This window comes from Lynx rufus, unplaced genomic scaffold (genome assembly GCF_022079265.1).
Source record: "Lynx rufus isolate CCGP_SWC_20201006 ecotype Redwood Valley unplaced genomic scaffold, mLynRuf1.p SCAF_13, whole genome shotgun sequence".
Taxonomy (NCBI): Eukaryota; Metazoa; Chordata; class Mammalia; order Carnivora; family Felidae; genus Lynx; species Lynx rufus.
The window spans coordinates 40,684,393-40,709,405 of NW_025814827.1; the positions used below are offsets into that span (position 1 = coordinate 40,684,393).

The window sequence follows — 25,013 nt, forward strand, 5'->3', positions numbered from 1 at the left end:
TGATCCAAGTTTTCCAATGAAGTTTTCCATAGATGGCGCCCTTACAGTCTGCATGTAGTATCATGGGCTATTAAGGCAGTCAAGGTAAGCAGAAAAACTAAAAACACATGTGATTCCCTAGTGCCCCATGCCTGCCTCAACTCCCCATTTTACACCTTAAAGTCAGCCCAGTTAGCATATGGAAGCTCTTAGTTTTACTGAGGTGGGATTCTTTGTGAGGATGTAAAGGAACCCTGGAAAAAGGAGGGTCTCTAAAATGCTTAACTCAGAATCCATCAACAGATCGAACAGTGTATCTATACTGAGGTACTTGGATGGCCCCAAAATTACTTTGTTTCCTCATCAGCTACAAAAATGTAACTTGAGAATCCGTGGGCACAGTGTCATCACCCTCAAGATGAAGAAAGGGCACTGGCTAAAGATGTCGTAAGAGGCCAGTTAGGGGCATATTGCCTTATCTGTGTGGTCAGTCTATACTCTGCAGTCAAAAATATGTGAAGGGTTTTCTGAAATGTACTCCATCAACACAGGGCAGAGTATCAGTGCAGATTGGATAAACGTTGACCACTAACACTTGACTCGGTGTTACTGGCGATGTGGCGGTTCTCCCATCCTCAGACTGATTGCAGAGTCAACAAGGTCGGGCCTGTGACCAGTAAACAAAGCTGGTGATAGAATATCAGCCTCTGCTTCATCAGCTTGCAAATCAGTATGAACCATCCTCACCTGGTCAGGAAAAATAAACCGACTTGGAAAGGCATTTTCTGAATGTAAATAAATGTTCCCTTGGACTATGAGCTAACAGACGATTCCTAGGCTTGACACTTGCTTTCAGCAGACTGTGTTTCTTGGCCATCATTCATTCTGTGACCCTGTGTTGAGCCAATTGGCCTCCTGAGCTTTCCCACTGGGGTCTTTGAAGGTAGTGAAGAATGATGACCTCTGAGGCACACACCTGGTCCTCCAGGACTCTTGAGAAAACAGACTAGTGTCTTCGGAAGTAGAATTCATGAATGAGAAGCCAAAATTTTAAGTCAAATAGTCATGGGTATGAAGGCCACTGAAGTCCTGGCAAAAAAAGTGAAATTCATAGCCCAGTAGAGAAAGCAAAAATGCACAGGATTTTTGTCTGTTTCCTAGAAGTGGTGAAGTATCCAAAGGCATCGGCTTTCCTCTGTGGTAGAGGCCCATGCCTCATGTGCTAACTGGGTCTCCGGGAGGACTCTGTTCTCAGCACATGTCTCCAGGGCCAGCCAGGCAGAAATTAAATCTCACAAAACAAGCATTTTTTTTCCTAAATCCTTTGAAAATGTTAGTAGCATCCTCTTATGTTTCAGTTGCTCCTTCAGCAACCCTCTCTACCCCTGTACAGGGAACAGTTAAGTCCAGGAACTCACTGTGTCTTTGATGAAATGTGGCCAGGCCCGCCTGTAACCCAGCTGTTTAGAGAGTTTGCCTTGGATTTCTCCCCAGCATGGAGGATTGTAGGTATATTTTATAACAGCAATAATAAAAACGGAGAAGCTGGTGGTGGAGACCACTTCTTTCTCCACCTTGTCATGATCTAAACTGCATGGAGTCTTCCAGATGGAAGGGCTAAAGGGATTTATTTTATTATGTGAAAACTGTTTCTCTGATGTTAGTTTTTAAAAGACAACCTGTGTGCTTTTCTCCAGACACAAAATTAACAATTTCTTCCTGAGCACCTTTCAACGGGTTTGGCTGGAAAAGGTTAATGAAAAAACTCAGTATGACAGGCTTATACCCATTTTAATGGTAATGTAACCTGTGGAGAGACCCACTCACTTTCTGCACACTCCTCCTTTCTTGATTCATGATTTAACATTACCATAAAAACACAAATTTGTACAATTTTTAAGAAGACCTCTGATTGGTCAGAATTCGAAGAAAGACGGCAAGGGTTGTGTTCTTCCAGAAACCAAGGTCAGGTCTTAGATGACTCTGATGTTGACCTGCATCTTATTTTTTTACTCCTTCCCTCTCACCACTATCCTCACCTCTGGGAATCAGTTAACCACGATTCAGTGCCATATTCCCAGGAGTCAGTCCTGGCTTTTAGAGAGTAGGTGGCTCTTGACAGTTACTCAGTGTTCCAGGGCCACCACTGGAGTCCATGCGGCATACAGAAGTGGTGCTCGAAGCATAGCACACCCAAGTCTTGCCTTCCTAACAAAAGCCGGAGCACCTTGGAGGTGTCGTTCCTTGGAGACACTGCAAAGGACCCACGCTTTGCTGCTTTCGATATATCTGCGGCTACACCACTCGCCGTCGGCATTACTTAAATGGGATTACCTGGACAGGTTATTGGCCAAAAGGGATAACCACATTGCCATATTAAGCAGATACTTCAGGATTGTGTCTTGGCCCAATGAATCATTTCTCATTAGAGGAGAAATGTGATAAAGACCCCTGGGGACCAGAGTAGGAATTCAGTTACCACCAGCTCCCCCCACTAACCATGATTAGTTCATTCAGAAGGTGTTCCAGACATTCGGGAACTGGCATGTTAGAGGGTTCTGGTTTCTTTGAAATTAATGCTTCTGGTGTACTTCCGGCTGCCCTGACCAATCAGAAGGCAAGAATTGTACAAAAGTCTGTCCTGCTTACTAACCGTAACCACCCAAACTAAAACAAGGTGTGCCATGGATCCCTCTTGACCTCACTCTCACCCCTTCCGCTCAGGCACCGCTCCATTAACCTCTTCCTCCATGGCTATCAGAGATTTTGGATAGAAACAGAGGAGTATTCCTTTGAAGAGAAACTAGTACAGGACTTGGCTGTAAGTACTGACTCAGCTGGAAGCAGATATGGGTGTGAATGAATTTGACTTTTGTATTCATGTGTGTGTGTTGTCACAGTTAAACATTCACAAAGAATCGGATGTATCCGTTGGGAAGGAACTAACTGTGTAAATTATCAGAGGAGGCCCTGCTAATGGTCGTAGGAGCCAGAGGATGAATTTCACTTGGAGGTGCTACTGTTACCATCCTCATCATCATTATTAACAACTAATATTTCTCGGGATGCACAGCCATGCGATGAAAAGTTCACGCTAAGTGAAGTTTTGAGCACCATTGGTTGCAGGAGGCCACCCCGTCCTAGCCGAGGCTCTGCATTTCTGGCCAGTAGCTCTGCTTTAGGGAAGGCACATCCAAATCCCCTTCCTGCATTTCACATTCCTGTATCTGGCCCTTCAGAAAACGTGTCATGCCCCGTCTCTAACAGACTTCATGCTCTAAAACTACTTAAAACGACATGCAAGGGGAAAAAAGCTGACTGCAGAAGCACCACAGAGCCTCGTCCTGGTTCAGACAAAAAATAAACCCTCCATTCCATTGACCAACCCATGGTTCTTTTTTTCTCTTTCCCCTTACTTCCCCCGTTTATTTTTTCTCTCATCCCTTAGTCTCTCTGTTAATCTTGTTCTGTGTTTCTCATATCCAGTCTTTTGTTTCTCTTTCCCTGTCTCCCTTTGTTTCTTTTCCTTCTCCTCTCTTTTTTGCTTTTAATCCTTTCTCTCCCATTTTTCTCCCATTTGTCTTTATGCCCTTCATTCTTTTCCTCTACTCCCATCAGTAAGAATGACGGCTCTTAAGTTTTCCCAGCTTCTTGATGAGTGAACTTGACAGTGAGCCCTGCCTTTTCGGCCCTGCCCTTCGGAACCGTTCACGCAGCCTGCATAGCTCTCACAATTTACTGAATATGGTCTGCCCTGCAGGCTCTGCTGCTGCTAGAAACTCCCACCTCTTGCATCAGCTGCTATTTCCTTTTCCGTAAGAGGAGATTGAGAAGAGTTAAAGAGGAGAAACTGCCAGGCTTGGAGCTCCAGGATGACATCATTCAGGAAGAAGATTCTAGAATCAGCAGTGAAGTTAGGAGAGAAATGAATAGTTAGCAGACCCCAAATGGCCCCCATGTTTTATAACTCCTGCCCCACCCCTATTTCCAGCTCACCTCTCCGGGAGAACTTTCAAGTGTTGACCGAGAGGTCCAGACTCCCGGGGAGCTGTCCAGAGCCTCCCTCCTGAACTCGGGTGCCCAGAGCTTGCATGAGACTTCTGCTCACTGGAGTCTGTAGCTCCTCCCCTGTGGTCAGGCTTTTGCTTTTCCTTTCATTTTGTTGGAATTGAGAATTGCAATGTTTCTTTGGCTGAAAAAATATATATATATATATTTACGTCCCAAACCTTGCATCCTTAAGGGCTTCTCGTCCAGTGATAAACATACGACATAGTGGTTTCTCTCTGTGCTTTGATCTGACGCACTGTGTGCCTTGCGCTTTCCCTTCTCTTTGTTCGCATGTGGTTGTGTGGCTTGTGCTGAGGTCCATGCCTAACACCTGTCTGCATTGGTTTGTGTAGAAATGCCCCAAGGTGGAAGAGGAGGAGGAGGAGGAGACAGACAAGCACCCAGACCCACTTCATCAGATCATTCTCCATTTTAGCCGCAATGCTCTCACGGAGAGGAGGTCAGCACCAGCAGAGCGTCCTGCTTCTCAGAAGCACCGGGAGTGGCTGTACCAGCCCCACACTTTCATCCCACAGACGGCACTCCCTGGAAAGGGGGTGCCAGATTCAAACAGTTCTTCCTGGCTGCCCTATTGTTGGCCATCAGGAAACATCCAGGGAAACTACATAAGCCACAGCCCTCTCGTCATAACGTGAGACACTGAGGCTGAAGAGGAGCCTGCAACTGTAACCTTGATCCCTGAATTCCACCATCAGCCAATGCTGGTGCAGATTTTCAGAGCGGTTTCTAAGAATCCGGGTGGGGGAAGGGGTTTGTTCATTCACTCACTAGTACATAGAATTTAAGATTTCTGTGGCTCTTAGTCTTTTCTGCTGAGTCCAAAAAAGAGCCTGCTAAATATTTCCTCCATTCTTTCCAGCAAATTGGAAGACGACCCCTTGTACACCTCCTATTCCAGCATGATGGCCAAGGTACACCTGAGTTTTCTGCTCTCATCGTCTCAGTCTTTCTCTCTTCCCTTTTGCCTCTTCAGACATGCGAAAACTGTCATTTTGAACAGCAGGGCATAGGACTCGGTCATGACATGGACTCCAGGCACTGCACAATTCATGTGCCATAGGGGTGACATTAGCAAACCATTCCACCATCCCCCTCAGGAAACTCAGAAGCATTGCGGAAACAGTGGGTGCCAATGGCTCAGCTCACCCAGCAGTTCCAAGCCAGCTATATGGAGTTTAGGTGTATAGACTGTCTTTGCGTTTTCAGTCAATGTTCAGAACATATCCAAAAGCTCAAACACATCTGTAGGTGAAGGAAGTTCAGTACATTTGGAAACAGGCTTTAGACACTGGAATGAGAGCCTGTGCTCTGGCAGAGGCAGAGTGACATTGTTCCTATGTCACGTAGAATGACCGTGGCCTCCGGAATGCTGAGTGGTAAGGGAATTGCTCCTTCTCAAATGTGAAACCTTCACATCAGGCAGAGAGAGGGATAAGTTGGGGTACAGGAGCACCTGTTCCTTTAGCTGCTGCACCACAGGGTCATGATGAGAAGGAGCACTTTGGGATTCACATCCTAGGTGTCTCCAGTCTTCTTGCCAAGCCCCGAGCTCTTGTTTGGAAAGGGACAGCTCCCTACACTCTTGCCTCCCTTTACAGCAGAACTTTATATGGTGGAAGAGTTCAGGTCTGTGGTTAAACCAGGTAGGTCCCTGCTGGCTCTGTGAGCTTGGTGTTCCCATTTCTCATTTCTGAACCCCTTGGTAGCTGCAAAGATGACATTTCGAGTAGAATGTTGCCCTGCAGTGGTCAAAATGTTCTTGGCTTACAAAGTGCTGAGGTCCTGAGGTGCGTGTGAATTACATCCTGTCCCTTGCCCTTGCACAGTAGAACAGTCTTGTTTATTAGGCTTATCTTTAACTTGTTTCCTCCTTTCCCTGTTCCACGGAATCCAGAGTTGTCAGAGTGGGGAGGACGAAGAAGAAGAGGAAGACAAGGAAAAGACATTTGAAGTAAGTTTTTACTAAGATTGAAGACAGGGCCACCCTCCAAAGCCAAAAGCAACAATCAGACCTTCAGAGGTGGGTGCTGACATTAACCATGTGGCACGCCCACCACGTGTATCTGGTGACAAGCACACAGGTCTGCGTGCATGGAGCGCATGCGTTAGCCATGGTTCTGTTGTCTCTCTTCCAGCCTAAGGAAAAGTAGCAGGCACCCAGTCAGTCCACAAACCCCCCCACGGGTTTGGTCTTCTGGGAAATTTTGTACTCCTACTCAAATATGGTAGCAACAGGAGCAAGAGAAGGACAAATTCAAACGTCTAAACATGAAAACTGAAACCAATGGAGACACTAGGGTGATTTTTGGACTACTATTCTATAAATGTAATTACTAGCAATTTTGATTTTGAGGCATGCAGGACTCAGAGTCTCCCAAGATAAAAACCTTATTAGTTTACTGGTACCCTTTTTATAGACACAGTAGACAACAGTGAAAGTAACTATAATTATAGTTCTGGAAGGCCTTGACATTCTAGTATGCCATATTTGGTAAAGTCTCTGTTAATGGTGGCCTGAGCATTCTAAAAAAAAAATTTTTTTAATGTTTATTTTTGAGACAGAGAGCATGAATGGAGGAGGGTCATAGAGAGAGGGAGACACAGAATCTGAAACAGGCTCCGGGCTCTGAGCTGTTAGCACAGAGCCCGACACGGGGCTCGAACTCACAGGCTGTGAGATCATGACCCGAGCTGAAGTCGGACGCTCAACCGACTGAGCCACCCAGGCGCCCCGGCCTGAGCATTCTAGATAAATGGGTGTTCTCTACATTCAGGCAGATTTGCTTCACCTGAGCCCTCAGCAGGTTTCACTGTATGTTGGAACATTGAAAACAAACACATTTTCACCGGGGGTCACTTCCTATAATTATAGTATTACAGGGGAATGGGCTATGTTTCCTACCAGTGCAGAAAGTGGGAAATTCATCATCACCATAGGAGTGAATTGTGGATGGGCAGTTTTGGAAAGCTGAATAGTGTCTGAAAACCAACCTCAGATGTCTCCTCTGTTCAAAATTACATGTGTTGCCTTCCTTAAGCAGATTCTCTCCCTCAGTGTACCTTACCATGGCAGATTGCCTGAGGATTAATAAATCTTCCCTTGCTTTGTTTTTTGTTGTTGCTTTCTCTTTCCAGGAGAAGGAAATGGAAAAGCAGAAAACCCTCTACCAACAAGCTCGACTGCATGAGCGTGGGGCTGCAGAGATGGTCCTCCAGATGATAAGTGCCAGCAAAGGTGATTCTGTGATTTGTGGATGGGCCCTGTAGCTACCACAGTGATAGCACACTGTGACACGAAGTCATTATTAAAGAGTCCCAACAAAGCCCAGTAGATGTGATTTACCCTCTGTTTCCTTGGTAATTCAATCGAATCTTCACCATGGCAGGTGAGATGAGCCCCATGGTGGTTGAGACTCTGAAGCTGGGGATCGCCATTCTGAATGGGGGCAACGCTGGTGTACAACAGGTACTGGGGACTCAAGTTGGTAGTGCACACTTCCCAGGGTATTCCCAGTTGGCAGCTGTCACACTTCAGGCAAGAGGTGTTGACTCTGCTACAGCGGGAGCCACCCAGAATCACCTGTGCTGGTGTTTTGCCCTTAGTGGCCAATTATATCAGAGTGGCTGGGAACACAGATAAAACCAGAGCTAGGAGGCTACAGATAAATGTAGGCTTGATAAAGAGGGTTTACCCATGGTTCAAAGAGAAAAACATTTAATTTTTTCATCATCAGATGATTTATTTCTTGTACAAACAGGCTCTGAAGGAAGTTCTCTAAGCCTTAGGTTTTTATTTTAATCATTTTATGTATTAGCTGTCTTCCCATGAGCAAGGAGCCCAGTTGGTTAAGTGGAGTTCATAAACCCCACACACCTGTCTGTCCGTTCATTCATTTGTTTATTCATTCATTCAGTAACCGTATTGTGATTGCTGACAACACTAAGGTCAGCCTCTGCTCTGGGATGAAGGTACGGCAGTGAATGAAGCAACTACAAACTCTTGCCACCACGCATTAAATGAGAACACACGGAAGCCCAATGGGGAGCTCCTGGCACATGGAACTCATTCAACAATCTGAGTTGAAACAGGTCGCAGGAGACAGGAAGATTCTGGTGTCTCCAGGGCCCTCCAGGCTCTGCCTGAAATCATCTGTGTGCCCAGGAATGTGACATTTCAAAGACTCTTGGCATTCGTGAGGGTTACATCACAGAGAGATGTAGCCTGTGAGAACTTCCAGATTTATAACTACCATTATTGTACATAATTTTTCCCAGCCTTTCACTCTTCCCAAACCAATTTGTCACGAAAGAACTTCCATTTTCTAAGATACCCTTCACTTTCTCTTCTCTTCCATCACCACCCCATCAGTTGATTTCCTTTCCTTTCCTTTCCTTTCCTTTCCTTTCCTTTCCTTTCCTTTCCTTTCCTTTCCTTTCCTTTCCTTCTTTCTTTCTTTTTTACATGTTTATGATGTCAGACAAAGTTACTGCCTTCCCAGTAACAGAGAACAGAGGTAACAAAGTCTGATTGTGAAAGACAGTGAACTCTCAACTGGGTTCATTACTGGCTAAGCTCCTTGCTCCAGGGTACCATACTGAGTACATGAGTTTTTCATATTCTATCTCAGCAACATTTAACTAGATCACAGTCCTGGTGCTTGTTCCCAAATGGGAGATTTTAAACAGTAAATCTATGAATGCCCGTGGTCTCCTAAACTGCCCTAGCACAAATGCCAGTGGATCTTTATAAAATAAAATGTCCATCCAAAGAGATTCTGGTTCCATAACAAGAGGGTGGGGCTCAGGCACATGGAAAGGTTTATGTGGTTCTAATGCTTACCCAAGATTACAAACCACCTGGATATGACTCTGTGTGACTGGGCTTGGCATTTCTCCGTAACATTTGGGAGGGTCAGTATTTGTGGGATAATTTACATTGCTTTTCCTTTTAAAATGTGTCTCCCTTATAGAAAATGCTAGATTACCTAAAGGAGAAAAAGGATGCTGGATTCTTTCAAAGCCTTTCCGGCCTTATGCAGTCTTGCAGGTAAATATGGGAAAACCACCTATAGCGTTTTTTTTTCTGTTCAGAAGAAAGAAGAATGGGGTGAGGAGGAGCACAAAATAGAATAGTTTGTCAAGGAATTGTTGAGGAAAGACCTACCTGCCTTAGAAAGCTAAAAGGATGGGGATTGTTCCTCCAGTCTGTAAGATTACATTCAAAGAGCATACAGAAGGGAAAATGTAATCTCCATTATGCACACACACACACCTCGTTTGGTTTTTTAATTACCTCTACCTCCTTTTTTTGGGGTATGTTGTTTTTCTCAGAGCTGAGTGTTTCGCCTAAACATAAATCCTCATAAAAGTCAATCCAGAAAAGAATGAAAAAAAGAAGGAATACCTCACTAGGACTCTAATGCTGTGTTTTCATTAGACCCATTAGGCACTTTGTTAATCTTCATCCTTAACAATTCTTGGAGCCTGAGTAAGTATTGGGTGGGTACATATTTTGACAGATCCGTTTCGACAGAGGGACATCCTAACCCAGGAATATTTTGCCATAGCCTAAAAACCAAAGTGTTAAACTTCGCACTTTTATTACCATGTATGTAAGCATCACCTCATGGCTGACCCCCTGACGAATGAACAATGTGTAGCCAAAGGTCATAAGGTTACCATACTTGCTCATTTTGGAAACAAGCTAGCAATCTTTCCAAGTAAAGTGTCAGTTTATCCTCTAAGATTCATATGTATTGTGAATAGTCTACAGCTCGTTCTGAAAGAAATCAAGGTTGGGACACCTGGGTGGCTCAGTTGATTAAGCGTCCAAGTCTTGGCTTAGGCTCAGGTCATGAACTTACAATTAGTGAGTTCAAGCCCCACATCAGGCTCTGCATTGATGGTGTGGAGCCTGCTTGAAATTCTCCCTCTCCCTCTCCACCTCCCTCTCTTTCTCTCTCTGCCTCCCTCTCTCTGCCTCCCTCTTTCTCTCTCCCTCCCTCCTTCCCTCTCTCTCTCCCTCTCTGCCTCTCCCCAACTCATGCTCTCACGTGCTCTCAGAATAAATAGGTAAGCTTTAAAAAAAAGAAAGAAGGGTGCCTGGGTGGCTCATTGGTTAAGCCTCCGACTTCAGCTCAGGTCATGATCTCATGGTTTGTAGGTTTGAGCCCCCCCACATCAGACTGTGCTGACAGCTCAGAGCCTGGAGCCTGCTTCGAATTCTGTGTCTCCCTCTCTCTCTGCCCCTCCCCTGTTAACTTTCTGTCTCTTTCTTTCTCTCTCCCTCTCTCAAAAATTAACAAACATTAAAATTTCTAAATAAAAAAAAAAAAGAAAGCAAAGTTATAATTATCTAGCTCATTTTCCTCTAATTAATATTCTTAAAAATAGAGCATTAGGCTTTGCACTTAAAAATTTGCGGGATGGACATTCTTTTGGTGGAGTTCATAATTTTACTAATCTTCTTTGATGGAGTAAATATCGTACCCAGGGGTTGTAGGGAGCATATTTGAGCTGCGGTACAATCCCTTATACTGAGCTCCATTTTCCCCCTACCAATAACCAATCCATTTATTACCTCTCTCAGGAAAAGAAAATGTGATAGTGTCCGACCTGACCCACTCAGTGTAAAATAGTACATGTAGACTCAGAGATGGCAAAAATCAAGGCAGCCCAGTTCCATATTGCTCATGAAATTCTCAATTAAATTTCTGAGTGTTCTCTTAGTAGTCTGTAACACTTCCTATTACTAAACTCATTTATAATGATGGCTTGGAGAGACAAGTGACATACCTTTAGAAGCCAACTGAGTTCTCACAGAAGTTTTAGGATATTTTTATGCTTCTCTACTGATTATAAAAATAATACGTATTTGTAAAATATTGAAACAGAGAAGTTAAAACATTTGAAATGGGTGGCTTGGAACACTGTAAGGGTCAGAAATGTCTCCAGATTGTCTGCTGAATCAGAACTGCTGCTTTAAAGCAGCTATGTCCAAAGGCCCTGTTTCCCTTGACAGCAAAACCCAAATAGAAGGATTGTTTTATGTTATTGAGAAGACCCTGTTTACAGCAGGATCTGAGAAAAACCAACAACATGGCAGTAGGAATTTTCACTGTTTTCTCTTTAAAATGTATCTAAGTTGCAGAAGATCTGTGGCTCCCTAAAAGGGGGAAGAAATGCTGGATTTTTCCCTAACATCTTTCCAATCCAACGGTCATTTCCTTTGCCCAGTGGTAAAAGGAAGGCAAAGTTTTGTGGACTCTTAAAGGACTCAGCCACAAGCTACCCTAACAGCTAGATTTTTGTGAGACCTTATATGATGTTCTGTAAAGTCTTTCAGAGTTGGGAAGGAGTTAGAGCCTGTCAGAGAACTAGAATGAGCCCCAATTGGAAATAATATGATTATACATTGTCCTCTTTATCAAGTTCTGTGGTGGTGCTCGTGGCTCCTGGCTAAGTAGGATTTGGTGGTGGCTGTGACTGAGAAATTTGGAGAAAGTGTGGGAACAAGAAAAAAAAGGGGCCAGCTTGTTACAGGTTCAGGAATACTACGGACACCATTGCCCCCCGAAAGCTTCATCCAGCTGCTGTTGGCTTCTGAATGATGCAAGAATTCTAAAAGGGTGTGGCCCTTTGAAATCTGAAATTTGTAGCCCTTTCCATCAATGTTCATTCTGAGCACTAAAAACTACAGTTCCTTGTGATTCTCAGAATAGGTAAATGCAGGAGGTGAGCGTTAATTAGTGCAATTTGAAGTCAACTTTCTTTTGGGAACTCTTAGAAGCAGATTATTCCAACTCTACTTGAGAAACCTTTCTAAATCTTCATGCGTAAGAAAGGGCTCAAACTGGACAAACAAGGGCAGCTGTAACTCTTTCTGACCCTTCTCCGTGCATGTCTGTGAGCTGTGGGTGTCCTTGGACAACACCGCTTGGCGCAAACCCAGGGAACTGTCACACTTTCAACCACACTGTAATGTGTTAGGCCATTTATGGTAATATAATGACAAGATTCTTAGTCAATAGGTACAAGTGACATTAGAAATCCATTTTCCCAGCGTGCATAGCCCTGAACCTTGTTTCCTCTTGTCTGTTACAAGTGTCCTTGATTTGAATGCATTTGAGAGGCAGAATAAAGCTGAAGGCCTGGGGATGGTTACTGAGGAAGGAACACGTAAGTAACGAATGAATGTGAAGGCCATTCTCTTCCTGATTTCCACCTTCGTTAACTATTTCTGGTTAGAGCCCCTGCTCGGTGCATCTAAATGTGCAAGGGTGTGCTCACTTTCAGCACAATATTTCCATCGGTAGCTTTGATAAAGGCTGGATGTGTCCATAGAGCCAATCTTAACTAGACACAGTTTATCATGGTCTTTATGATTTTTCTTACTTTGCATTCTTCTGTTTTTCTCTTATCCCCAGTCATTGTCCGTGAGCGTGGTAAGTTTGAGTTTCTGGCCCAAGTTGTCTACCATGTATGCGAGCCCTCAGGGACCTTATTTAGTTGCTGCAGTGCGGACACATTTTAGGCTTGGTGGTTGCATGTGAAGCTTAACTCAGCAGTTCGATGCCTAATTAAGGAACTGTCTTCCATCTGTAAAGCATGGGTGTGGACTGTGCACCGTTACTGCCCTTAGCCTAGCTGTTTTCCTTACAAATGCATGGGGGATGGGGGGGCTGAACATTTTAGCTTTGTTGGTCATTGCATTTTGCGGCCTCAGCTCCAAGTTAATCGGGCTTTTCCCCCCTGCAGTTAAAGTTCCCTTTCCGAACTGTTCTGACACAGGCCCTGTTATCATTTTTGCTGCTGTTTTGCATCGGAAAGTGTTCTGTGTTGAGAAGCCAAACAAATGCTCACCAGTATTCTGTTTTCAAGGTGAAAAAGTACTCCAGAATGACGAGTTTACACGAGATCTCTTTAGATTCCTGCAGTTACTTTGTGAAGGACATAACAGTGGTAAGTGGAACAGATTGATTTGTCAAAGGAAAACAACATTCAGGTGCCAAATTATGATTCAGCTCAGGATGCCACATTTAATACAACCAGCTGTTGGCTGAAGGACGACAGCTAATCCATTCCTAAAAAAAAAAAAAAAAAAAAACACCTTATGTAAAAGGAACTTTAACGTCAGGGCTGATGTTATTTAGTGCCACCCAGGCTAAGTTGCTTCCAGAAGCTTCAGATGGTGAATCTAAACACCCTCCCCTTTCTGTCAAGTTCCTCAGGGCTCATTAAGTCCACTTTCTGGCATCACCAGGGTGGGAGGGCTCAGGGCAGAACTCGGTCCTGCAGGACCTGCCAGGACCCAAACAGGATGGCCTTGTGTCAGGCTTTTCACGTAGCACGTCTCTTCTGAGTTCAGCCGAGGGGGCTTGCCCAGCTCCCTCGGCATGCTGGGAACAGGCTCTGACCCAGCCCTGGTGTTCTCAGACTTCCAGAACTTCCTGCGGACTCAGATGGGCAACACCACCACTGTAAATGTCATCATCAGTACCGTGGACTATCTCCTGCGTCTGCAGGTGAGTGGGTCTAGGACGGTGGCGTGGCTCACGCACGTCTCCAGAAGCTGAGTACAGTTACCATGAGGTCAGGGAAGGCCCCGCGTACGGTCAAGCCCCGATAAGAAAGGGATTATAGGGGCGCCTGGGTGGCGCAGTCGGTTAAGCGTCCGACTTCAGCCAGGTCACGATCTCGCGGTCCGTGAGTTCGAGCCCCGCGTCAGGCTCTGGGCTGATGGCTCAGAGCCTGGAGCCTGTTTCCGATTCTGTGTCTCCCTCTCTCTCTGCCCCTCCCCCGTTCATGCTCTGTCTCTCTCTGTCCCAAAAATAAATAAAAACGTTGAAAAAAAGGGGGCGCCTGGGTGGCGCAGTCGGTTAAGCGTCCGACTTCAGCCAGGTCACGATCTCGCGGTCCGTGAGTTCGAGCCCCACATCGGGCTCCGGGCTGATGGCTCAGAGCCTGGAGCCTGGAGTCTGTTTCCGATTCTGTGTCTCCCTCTCTCTTTGCCCCTCCCCCGTTCATGCTCTGTCTCTCTCTGTCCCAAAAATTAATAAACGTTGAAAAAAAGAAAGGGATTATAATTTATGTCCACACACTTAGGGGAAGTCAAACACCTAAATATGTGTGTTTGAAGACTGAAATAGGGAACTTGGTTAAATATCAAATCATCTGTTATAAAATGCTAATTTACTTCAGTTTTGCCAGTGAAAACCTCACCGCAGTGCCCTAGAGCCACAGTGCATGAATGAAAACAGATTTTTTTACTAGGAAACAGAGGTATATCGATGGTGGGAATGAGTCTTAAGAAGTCTCTTTGTGCTTAGGAAGTCACTCGGTTCAGCTGTTGGAAAGAATTCCAAATAATATCGGGAAAATCTACACAAACATAAAAAGATTCTCTTTTCTCTCTGCTGACTCTTCACCCTGGTTCTGCAGCTTACAGTTGTGACCTGGAGCCATCTGTTTAACCTCCATGTGTTCCAATTTTATCATCTGTAAAATGGGTAGCACCCATCTCCTAGGATAGTAAAGATGGAAAGGTTAAACGTATGCAGCGGGTCAGAACAATACGTGGCACCTAACAGTGTCAGCTGACATGTTGCCTCCATTGTGCCCATTTTTTGGATGATAATCAGTATTGCCTTTAATGTATGTTTTTCATTGTGAGTAAGTTGTCCTACATCATGGTCACCAACGTCCAGCTGAACACTATCCTCTTTCCTATCTGTTCTTTTTTAAAGGGGGTATATGTACATAAAAGATGCTAGGGATGAGGTACGTCTGTGCTTTCTCAGAGTCCTGAGTCTCTCTTTTTCTTAATTTTTTTTAATGTGTATTTATTTTTGAGAGACACAAACAGAGCATGAGTCGGGGAGGGACAGAGAGAGAGGGAGACACAGACTCGGAAGCAGGCTCCCGGGTCTGAGCTGTCAGCACAGAGTCCAATACTGAGCTCAAGCTCATGAACCATGAGATCATGACCTGAGCAGAAGTCGGATGCTTAACTGACTGAGCCACCCAGGTGGCCCGAGTCCTGGGTTTCTATCTCTACAAAGAGGTCATAAAAATGTAGGATTCTCTTGTACTCTTCCTGAGCATTGGGTTTAGTATCACGGACTGAAATTTGAGAAATACTAAACTCTACTTGTTTATTCTTAGGAATCAATCAGTGATTTCTACTGGTATTATTCAGGGAAGGACATCATTGATGAATCTGGACAGCACAACTTTTCCAAAGCTCTGGCAGTCACGAAGCAGATTTTCAATTCTCTTACAGAATACATCCAGGTATGTGCTATAGAATGCATGCCTGAAAACAGAACATTTTTAACATTCCCATGTTCTGTATCCCATACAGAATATTTGGATGCATATATGGACTGTGCATCTGGCCCTAGCACTGACAATATTTATCGACAGATAGGAGCCAGTTGTACGGGAGTACTCCCAACAGCACTACCCTCTATGAGAAGCTATAGTTAATCTCCCTCTCTGTGACCTAGTCATAGCGTTGTCCTACTCTGCATTTATCTAGTTACGTTTTCCTTTCCCTTATGGACTGAAAACTTGCTGCAGACAGAAAATTTCTCATTCAACCTAAAATTCTTCATTTCTAGCACAAGCAGCACATCCTAGGTGTTCAGTAAGCATGGAGAATGGAGTGGAGTAATTGATAGAATGAAGGAATAAAGGTATAAATGGGGTTATCCTGAGTCTTTAGATCAAAAACAGAATTTATGACAGCCTACTAGTTTCTCAGAAATTCACTCTATGGACAAGGTAACTTAGCAGCACATAAACTCTGTCCAGTGGCAGTCAAGTCTAGAAATGAATTTCAAGTTGAACATTTAGATCTTGCAGTGCTCTTTCGCTGTTTACAACAGCCTGTGGTCATTGCCTACAGTGGTCTAACAACTGTAAAAACAGGGTGTACTCAGGCATAATTTTCTATGATATCAGTAGCCATATCATAGTCCTCTAGGATGTAATACAAGATACATTTTATTTTATTTAATTTTTTTTAACGTTTATTTATTTTTGAGACAGAGGCAAAGCATGAACGGGGGAGGGTCAGAGAGAGGGAGACACAGAATCTGAAACAGGCTCGGGGCTCTGAGCGGTCAGCACAGAGCCCGACGCGGGGCTCGAACTCACGGACCGCGAGATCATGACCTGAGCCGAAGTCGGCCGCTTAACCGACTGAGCCACCCAGGCGCCCCAGAAGATATATTTTAAAAACCATCTCATGAGCCAACCAGCACACTCCAATTATATTTGCTTATTAAACTACATACAGAACTATCAACTTGAAAAGGAATATTTTAAGGGAGAGGTCAGCCCTTGTTTTACTCAAGGATTGTAAGAACATGGCGAGAGAAAGGTAGAAGCAGGTGACTGATCTGAAGGGTGACAGAATGTAAAATACCTGTGAAGGGCATTGAACAGATTTGACAGGCATTTGATTTGCTCTCTGTGGAACCCATTCTAATCTTCAGAATTTCCCTTGGAGCACTTAACCCAAAAGGGAAAAAAAAAAAAAGCTTATTTTTGGTGAATGTAAGTTCCTTACAACAGCTGGTTTTGTTCCAAAAATAATCTAGGGGCTTCTACGGATCAGACACCAAATGCACATGAACGATGATTTTTTCAACAAGCTTAGATGACTTAGGAAGGCAGGCAATATCTCTTGTGCTGCCCTCTCCCCTGGACATTCTGCCAAGGCTTTTCTAGAACTTTAGATGCTACATGTGTTCTTTTTGGAAATTTATTATTGAAGAGTGATTTGGAGATGAGTTAAAGGATAAAAACAAACTATAAGGAAGAGTGAATAATGAGAAATGAAGGCAGAAAATGACAGAAGAATCTAAGTGTATAAAAAAATGTAAAAAATGATCTCCCTGAAGGGGTGGGGAATAAGATACTGACCTAAGAAACTTTGGAAATGAATACAGACTGTAAGACCAAAGGCAAAAGGAACTGTACATGAACACTTTAGTTGCTAAAGTTTTTCTTGTGTTAATAATTCTGTACCCGTTCTACATATATAATGGAAGTGAGCAGTCATTAAATGGCAGGGGCAAGGTTTCCCCCTGGTGAATGGAAGGTTACAGATACACAAGGAGAAGCAGCTAGATGACCCCAGTGGAAATGCATTAGAGTTGGCTGCATCAGTATGCTAAGTTCATGCTCAACTTAATACTAATGCAGATAGAAACATTTCTATATATTTTATATACACAAATACTTGCTGCTCTGTCAGCTGAGAGGGCCTTAAAGTAATGACATCGCAGTAGAAGCAAGCACAACTAGCTGGTTTCTAATGGCTTCTAATACCATTCTCCAGTGAGAGGAACCAGGCTTCTTAGAGAAAGGGCTGGTCCAAGTGCTGGGGCAAGAAATCTATCAGATGAGCCTGGAGAATCCTATAGTGCAAGGAAATGCAAAAAAAAAAAAAAAAAAAAAAAAAGATGGGGTTATGTCCAAGGGACACAGGAGCCAACTGAAAGAGCTCCCAGTGGCCAAAACTGGAAAAATTTGAGTGACAAAATAAATAAAGTAGTATTGGATGATAACCCAAAGCAGAAGATGAAGATGTGAAGTCCATATTAATGTGAATAAATGACTAAATATATAAGAAAGAATAGACAAATCTCCCATGTGGAAGAATTCCAAACAGTTTATTTTTTTAAGTGTTGATTCAATAATGTAAAAAGAGGAAAGGTTATTAACGGAAAATGCAAACTGGGAATGAAGTCATCCCTCTATGTTTGGCTTTCAGAAAAGGTAGAGATGATACTCCATCTAAAGTTTACGTTAATGATATGAAGACCCTAAAGGCAGTTGAACGTTAGCAATATTATCCACATTTTTTTTTTTACCTGATAGCTATGTGATCATGCATTTTATGTATAGCTTTGACTGAAAACAGTAGGGCTTGCTTTTCAAATTGTGGAAGCCTGAAGTTCCTCAGAATCCCTCTTAGGCCAAGGTGTAGGTGAGAGGTGGGCAGGACGGGTTTTCAGTCCTGTATCAACCAGAGCATTTAACTCTTAAATCATGTTCTTCATTGTAGTATTTTATTTGAAGAACGCATTCTGAAGCTAACACAAAAATATCTGAAAATCAGTGCACTGTGAAATTCCTAGTGGTGTTTTGTAGGTCTAGGTTCCTACAATAGGGGGCAAAAAGGAGTACCTTGGGAAAATACTGACCCACAAAATAGATGCCTTTTGGAAGGAGCTATCTGCTAATAGAAGCAGGTCTCATATGCATTTACTAGGGCAAGTTGCAGAGCGGCTCATAATGTTTAAGTGAAATAAGGATGCCCTCCTTTCCATAGGGCCCTTGCATTGGGAACCAACAGAGCCTGGCTCACAGCAGGCTGTGGGATGCAGTGGTCGGCTTCCTGCACGTATTTGCTAACATGCAGATGAAACTCTCTCAGGTACTGTGGCCCTTCCCTGCTGTGTCATTGGTGTGAAATGTGAAATCAGTCCCCACCCCTTGGTATTCCCCCCCCCCCCCCCCGTGTGGATGTGGCTGCTTGATCAAATGGCTAGAAAAGCCTTGCAGATTAGATCTCACTTTTAAAACTGAGGCTTCAATGGGAGACAGGAAGAAATGCCTGGGGAGTGGGGTGGGTGTGGGGGGGCCCAGACAGGTTTTGCATGGATGCAGCTTCCTTCCTTGTGTCCCACCAAACTGTCCTTTCATAATTGCCTCAACACTTGCTTTTTATGATGCTAATCCTTTATGCTTCCTCGTCCCTGTTTTGTCAATTTATGACAATCTATCAGCCCTGTCTGGGTCTGTCAAATGTCTGCATGTCTCTGTAATTCATACATCCCTTCTTTCTTACCTTGGCTTCCCCTCCCTCCCTGTCTCTGCCTTTCCTTCTCACTCCCCATCTCTCTGGCAAGATGAATCAGAATCGCTCAGAGCATTTATTATGAACAAATAAATGTAGTGTATGTGGTTGTCGATCACCTCTCTCCATGGCAACCCATGAGGGAGAACTTCAGGATATGTTTCAGGCTGATTAGAGTAACATTTGCAGCATTAATTTAAGTAACGTGTATCTAAAATTTTCAAGGCTGTCACATCTGCCTCCTCTCTTCTGGAATGTGCTATTTAACCCTTTCATTTTTCCCCTTTTGACTCTGGCCTTAATGGGAGGAGAGAGCTCTTGGGAGTGCTGCTAATTTGGCAGTAATAGGTCTACTCCTGTCAGCTCAGCCAGGGCAGTGCAGTGCAGAGGCTCTGGAGATGGGAGCCTGGCCCTGCAACCTCCTCACTGGTGACTTTCAGGAAGTCACTCCCCCTTCCTGGTGTTTGGTTCCATCATCTATGAAATGTTGGGAATTAGAACAAATGATGTGGGGTCTCTTCCAGCTCTTAATATTCCACACTTCTGTGATATTCTGTGTATGGCTATGACCCACACCAAAGAGGGGGCAAATCCTTCTGATTGAAAGACTAGACAAAGAACTGTGTATTTGTGAGAGAGAGAGTCTGTACAAGAAGTGTGGCCCAGAATGCATTTCTTAATCTCACCCTGAGACTGCCCACCTCCTATCTTCCAAGGATTATTTTCCTTCTGTGACATAGAGTTGAAAACAGAGGGGTAACTTGGCAATGCCCCGTCTGCAATGCTGAAGTGAAAACCAAACAGACTAGTATCAAAACCATCCAGAGGAATAGCCTCAATTATATAACATTTTAAGGGACCAGTGGCAGCCAGATCACCACCAATTAGAATCAGGAGACCCTAAATTAATCCAGAAAGAAAGGAGAACCCACTTGGTGTTTATAACCTTGACACCTTAATTGGACTGCAATAGTATTCCCCAAAAGCTCACCTGATAATTCGCCAGTATAAAGAACAACATGCACTCGTAGAGATAACTGATGCCTCTTCAGTGGATTGGGTTGTTCCATAGTTTTGGACAACAAGTGGTGTCTCTGCCACATTGTGCTGATAAAAGGGAAACTAAAAGAGCTCTATTGGATGAGTCCTGCAGCAGTGAGCCTCCCCATTGCTCCAAACAGTGGATGATACGACGTCCACATTCACAATGGACGCAACCTTCACCTAACCTTTCCAGAGCAGGCTCTTGCTCACTGCCCTATACTTTGCTGAGGGATCAGATAGCTCAGGGGTATCTCCTGTTTCTGTTCTAGGATTCCAATCAGATCGAGCTGCTGAAGGAACTCTTGGATCTCCTTCAGGACATGGTGGTGATGCTTCTGTCCCTCCTGGAAGGTTGGGCTGTTTGGTATAACTAGGCATTCACACAACTGTAATTGGTCTGAGCACTAACCATACTAATCACGCAGATTGTCCTTCTGGCAGGTCATTGATGCCGTATGACGTTGGTTAGAAAGCCAAATTTTCAGAAACAAAAAAAATGAGTGAGGGGCACATGGTCTGATGGACAGAGCCTGAAACCAACTCATTTTATATCAATAGGAAAGCCAGAATGAACTGGGGAAAACCTCCAAGCTTTGCTCTACCCTATCCTCTCCCTCTCCCCATTGCTTTTCAGTACATCTGGCTGCCAGTGTGTATGCCAGCCATCTAGTTGGGCACCCTCCTAGGTCTAAGGGGATAAGGGGGCACCACTTATCCCTATGTGTCCCCAATAATCTGATAATGAAACCACTTCCCAGGCCCCAGGCCAGATAAAAGGCACTGGCGTGGCCATCTCCTTCTCCCCTTTGTTTCTTCCCCCTTGGCTCCTAGTGGTGTAGTCTTTATGGCTTGCTGCTCCGTCCTACCCATTTCTAAACCATCACGGTCGAAAAGAGCCGACTCATTGGACACACAACTCTTCTAGAGGTAGCTACCTGACCAGTTACATGATGACTTGGGTTTATTTATATATTTGTATGTCTTTTTGAACCTGCCTCACAGGGAATGTGGTAAATGGAACTATTGGCAAGCAGATGGTTGACACGCTGGTAGAGTCATCTACCAATGTAGAAATGATCTTGAAATTCTTTGACATGTTCTTGAAACTTAAAGACCTAACCAGCTCAGACACCTTCAAAGAATATGACCCAGATGGTAAAGGGATTATCTCCAAAAAAGAATTCCAGAAGGCCATGGAAGGGCAAAAACAGTACACACAGTCAGAGATTGACTTTCTCCTTTCATGTGCAGAAGCTGATGAGAATGATATGTTTAATTACATTGATTTTGTAGACCGGTTTCATGAGCCGGCCAAGGACATAGGGTTTAATGTGGCAGTGTTATTGACAAATCTCTCCGAACACATGCCAAATGATTCTCGCCTTAAGTGCCTATTGGACCCAGCGGAAAGTGTACTAAATTACTTCGAACCCTACCTAGGACGTATTGAGATCATGGGTGGGGCCAAGAAAATTGAGCGCGTTTATTTTGAGATCAGTGAATCCAGTCGAACCCAGTGGGAGAAGCCGCAAGTGAAGGAATCTAAGCGGCAGTTCATCTTTGATGTGGTCAATGAAGGTGGAGAGCAAGAAAAGATGGAACTGTTTGTGAACTTCTGTGAGGATACCATCTTTGAAATGCAGTTAGCGTCTCAGATCTCTGAATCTGACTCAGCCGAAAGGCCAGAAGAGGAAGAGGAAGATGAAGATTCTTCTTACACGTTAGAAATTGAGGGGGAAGAGGAGGATGACAAGTCTTTTGAGTCTGCCTCTGCATTTGCCATGGCCTGTGCCTCAGTGAAGAAAAACATTGCCAACTTCCTGAAGAAGGCAACCCTGAAGAACTTCAGGAAGCAGTACAGGAAGGTGAAGAAGATGACCGTGAAGGAGCTGGTGAAGGTGTTCTTCTCTTTCTTCTGGATGTTATTTGTGGGGCTATTCCAGTTGTTCTTCACCATATTGGGAGGAATCTTTCAGATCCTCTGGAACACGGTGTTTGGAGGGGGCCTAGTGGAAGGGGCAAAGAACATCAGAGTGACCAAGATCCTGGGTGACATGCCTGACCCAACCCAGTTTGGTATCCATGACGATGCCATGGAGGCTGAGCGGGCAGAGGTGACTGAGCCAGGTATTACACCAGAACTAGTCCACTTCGTCAAGGGTGAGAAAGGAGATGCAGATATCATGTCAGATCTCTTTGGATTCCGCTCAAAGAAAGAAGGTGGCTTAAAGCATGGGCCTGAAGTGGGTTTGGGTGATCTCTCTGAGATTATTGGCAAGGATGAACCCCCTACACTAGAGAGTACTGTACAGAAGAAAAGGAGAGCACAGGTAAGCATAAGTTGTTCTGTCCTCTTTATTTATGCCCAGAAATAGACTTGCATCAGCTCTGATACCAATTCCCCAGGAAAACATCGTGCAGATACCAGCTCTCCCATATCCTGATCTTGTAGTTTCAGGTCTGGGGAAAGCAAGACTCAGATGGTTGTCTCAGGGTCTTGCTGCTGAGTGGTCTTCAGCTGACATTGTAGAGTTCACAGCTGATGCCCTTCCACATCTTTGTTAGAAGGTTAGTTCTTAGGCATACAGGTTTCTTCAGTGAACCGAAAGCATAGAAAACTAGGTGTAGGTTTCCTTCACTATCCAAATCAGAGCGTTCCTGTAAAAACCTTTTGTGAGCGGAAATGGCATAAAGCAAAGAAAAGTTTATCATTTCATAAAAGCAAAAATCCTTTCTGGATTTCTTTCACTTAGCATCAACAGGTACTGATGGAGGTCTTTCATAAAAGTGAAGTATAAAGCAAACTTTCGGATAGTGGGAGAAACCTACAAAGCATACGGAGAGACCTTTCTTTTGAGACTTCTGCAGTGTCCCAAAAGGTCCAAATGGTATCATATGATTTAGCGTCATTTTTATTTTTGAGATGCACCCACTATCCAATTTGGACTTTGATCACTTGACTAGATTAAGGGAATAACAGTAATTCAGAGTCCCCTTGGTCATGGAAGGTTCTGGGTGTTCCCCTCCACTGTAGCATCCACTCACAGCACTGTTCTGGCCCTAAAAACAATGTGGAGAGAAGTACAAAGACATCAGAGCCCAAAGACATTTCGTTAGTATTTATTCATTTATTCATTCATTTATTCATTCATTTCGTTAGTATTTATTAAATAGTTAGTATGTGCTTCTCACTGTTTTGGACTCTGAGGATACAATGGTGAATGAGAAGTGCATCATCCCTATAATTTAGTGGGGAAAAAAGGACATTGTGGAAGTCAGTACAAGCATGAAAAATGTTAGGAAGGAGGAGTGCCAGGTAAAGAAAATGTATAGGGGAAAACTCGCACCTAATTTTGGAGAGTCAGGGATGGAAGCATCAGAGCCATAGGCCTTGGTGCAAAATTATTTACTGTGTTTTGGTCCCTGATGTAGCCCCAGGCCCCAGACAGAGTTTGATACATAATAGAAATTCATTCTTGGCTTACTACATGCCAGGCTGTATTCTTAGTGTATGGGTATCCATTGGTTAACAAGAGAGACAAAATTTTTGCTTTAAAACATTTTTTTAATTTTTTTAACATTCATTTATTTTTGAGACAGAGTCAGAGCATGAACAGGGGAGGGTCAGAGAGAGAGGGAGACACAGAATCCGAAACAGGCTCCAGGCTCTGAGCTGTCAGCACAGAGCCCGATGCGGGGCTTGAACTCACGGACTGCGAGATCATGACCTGAGCTGAACTCGGATGCTTAACCAACTGAGCCACCCAGGCGCCCCCAAAATTTTTGCTTTAAAACAGCTTAACTTCTAGTGGAAGAAGACAACAAATCAATAAAATAATTATTGCTTGTGACACATGCTGAAAGATAGGAACAAAGTCATGTGTTACAAAGTGAATGTGGGCCCTGGTATGAATAGGATGGCCAAGGGACTTCTGAAAATACATCATCTGAACCAAGTCCTGAAGGGTGACAGGCACAGGAAAGACGAGGGTAGTCATACTTCAGGCAGAGGATATGGCTTGCGTAAAGGCCTTGGTGCAGGGAAGGATTTGGAATGTACCAAGAAAGAAAATGAGGTCCGGGTCTTGGGTGTAGTAAACAAGTCAAGTGGGTACAAGACAAGGATGGAGAGAAAGGCCATGATCACATAGACCTTGCAGGCTTCAGTGAGGAGCTTAAATTTTATTCTAAGTGCAATGGTCACCATTCAGAGGGATTGTGGTGGTTAAGAGGATTGAAGACAAGGCAGGAACCTGGTGGAAGCAGGTTCTGGATTGGACCTGGTGTGATTTGTGTCCCATCTCACCCTGACCATGTGGGGCAGTAGGACCAGGGCCATGGGGTCCTAACACAGGTTTTCTCTCTGAGTTGAATAATAAGGACAACTGAGTTGTTAAATTTGAAATCTTTGTGTTGGCATTTCTCCAGAGTAGCTTGATGCGTAGCAGGACACTTCTGTCCCGTGATCCTGAGAAGAGCAGAGACATTCTGAAGAGAGAAAGCCATGAGGACTTGTGACCAAGGAGATGAAAATGGCCAATGCCATATATGGCTCATTACCATGATCTCTTTAACTTATGGAAAACTTACCTGATTGTTATTTTTGTCTAGGCAGCAGAAATGAAAGCATCACATGAAGCAGAAGGAAAAGTGGAGCCTGAGAAGACAGAGTAAGTTCTTGGTAGCTTCGTCTACTTGAGGTGCTACAGCACATAGCTCTTGATATAGCACCTACTGTTCTGTTGCACTGGTAGGTAGAAAACTTAATTTCCCTTAATGCAGGAAACACATACTGTACAAGTCCTGGACATACTTCTTTTTACCCCAGCTATACAAGAAACACATTCTGTTGGTCTTGTTAACTTTGTGATTGCACCAATAGACCAGGATTTCACCATCGCGCCAAACAAATTATTGAATACCCACACTTAGCAACTTTGTATAATGCTGATGGTGGTGCTAAGATACTGAATGCATATTACATGCCAGGGTCTGTGCTAAGATCTCTTATACAGCATCTCACTTAATTCCTACCACAAGCTTAGAA

General features: G+C 44.0%; 1 protein-coding gene across 1 annotated transcript in view; it reads left to right on the plus strand.

Annotated features, from left to right (window-relative positions):
* Nucleotides 1-25,013, plus strand: part of RYR3 (ryanodine receptor 3) — a 365,900-nt gene that overhangs the window by 316,725 nt on the left and 24,162 nt on the right. The window contains exons 75-90 of the mRNA XM_047075357.1: nucleotides 2,704-2,800; nucleotides 4,383-4,489; nucleotides 4,910-4,961; nucleotides 5,945-6,001; nucleotides 7,186-7,285; nucleotides 7,437-7,516; nucleotides 9,021-9,097; nucleotides 12,155-12,228; nucleotides 12,477-12,494; nucleotides 12,931-13,011; nucleotides 13,486-13,574; nucleotides 15,214-15,342; nucleotides 18,395-18,499; nucleotides 20,236-20,317; nucleotides 20,969-22,296; nucleotides 24,578-24,636. Coding sequence (XP_046931313.1) covers nucleotides 2,704-2,800; nucleotides 4,383-4,489; nucleotides 4,910-4,961; nucleotides 5,945-6,001; nucleotides 7,186-7,285; nucleotides 7,437-7,516; nucleotides 9,021-9,097; nucleotides 12,155-12,228; nucleotides 12,477-12,494; nucleotides 12,931-13,011; nucleotides 13,486-13,574; nucleotides 15,214-15,342; nucleotides 18,395-18,499; nucleotides 20,236-20,317; nucleotides 20,969-22,296; nucleotides 24,578-24,636 — 2,535 coding nt within the window. The remainder of the gene's footprint in view (nucleotides 1-2,703; nucleotides 2,801-4,382; nucleotides 4,490-4,909; nucleotides 4,962-5,944; nucleotides 6,002-7,185; nucleotides 7,286-7,436; nucleotides 7,517-9,020; nucleotides 9,098-12,154; nucleotides 12,229-12,476; nucleotides 12,495-12,930; nucleotides 13,012-13,485; nucleotides 13,575-15,213; nucleotides 15,343-18,394; nucleotides 18,500-20,235; nucleotides 20,318-20,968; nucleotides 22,297-24,577; nucleotides 24,637-25,013) is intronic.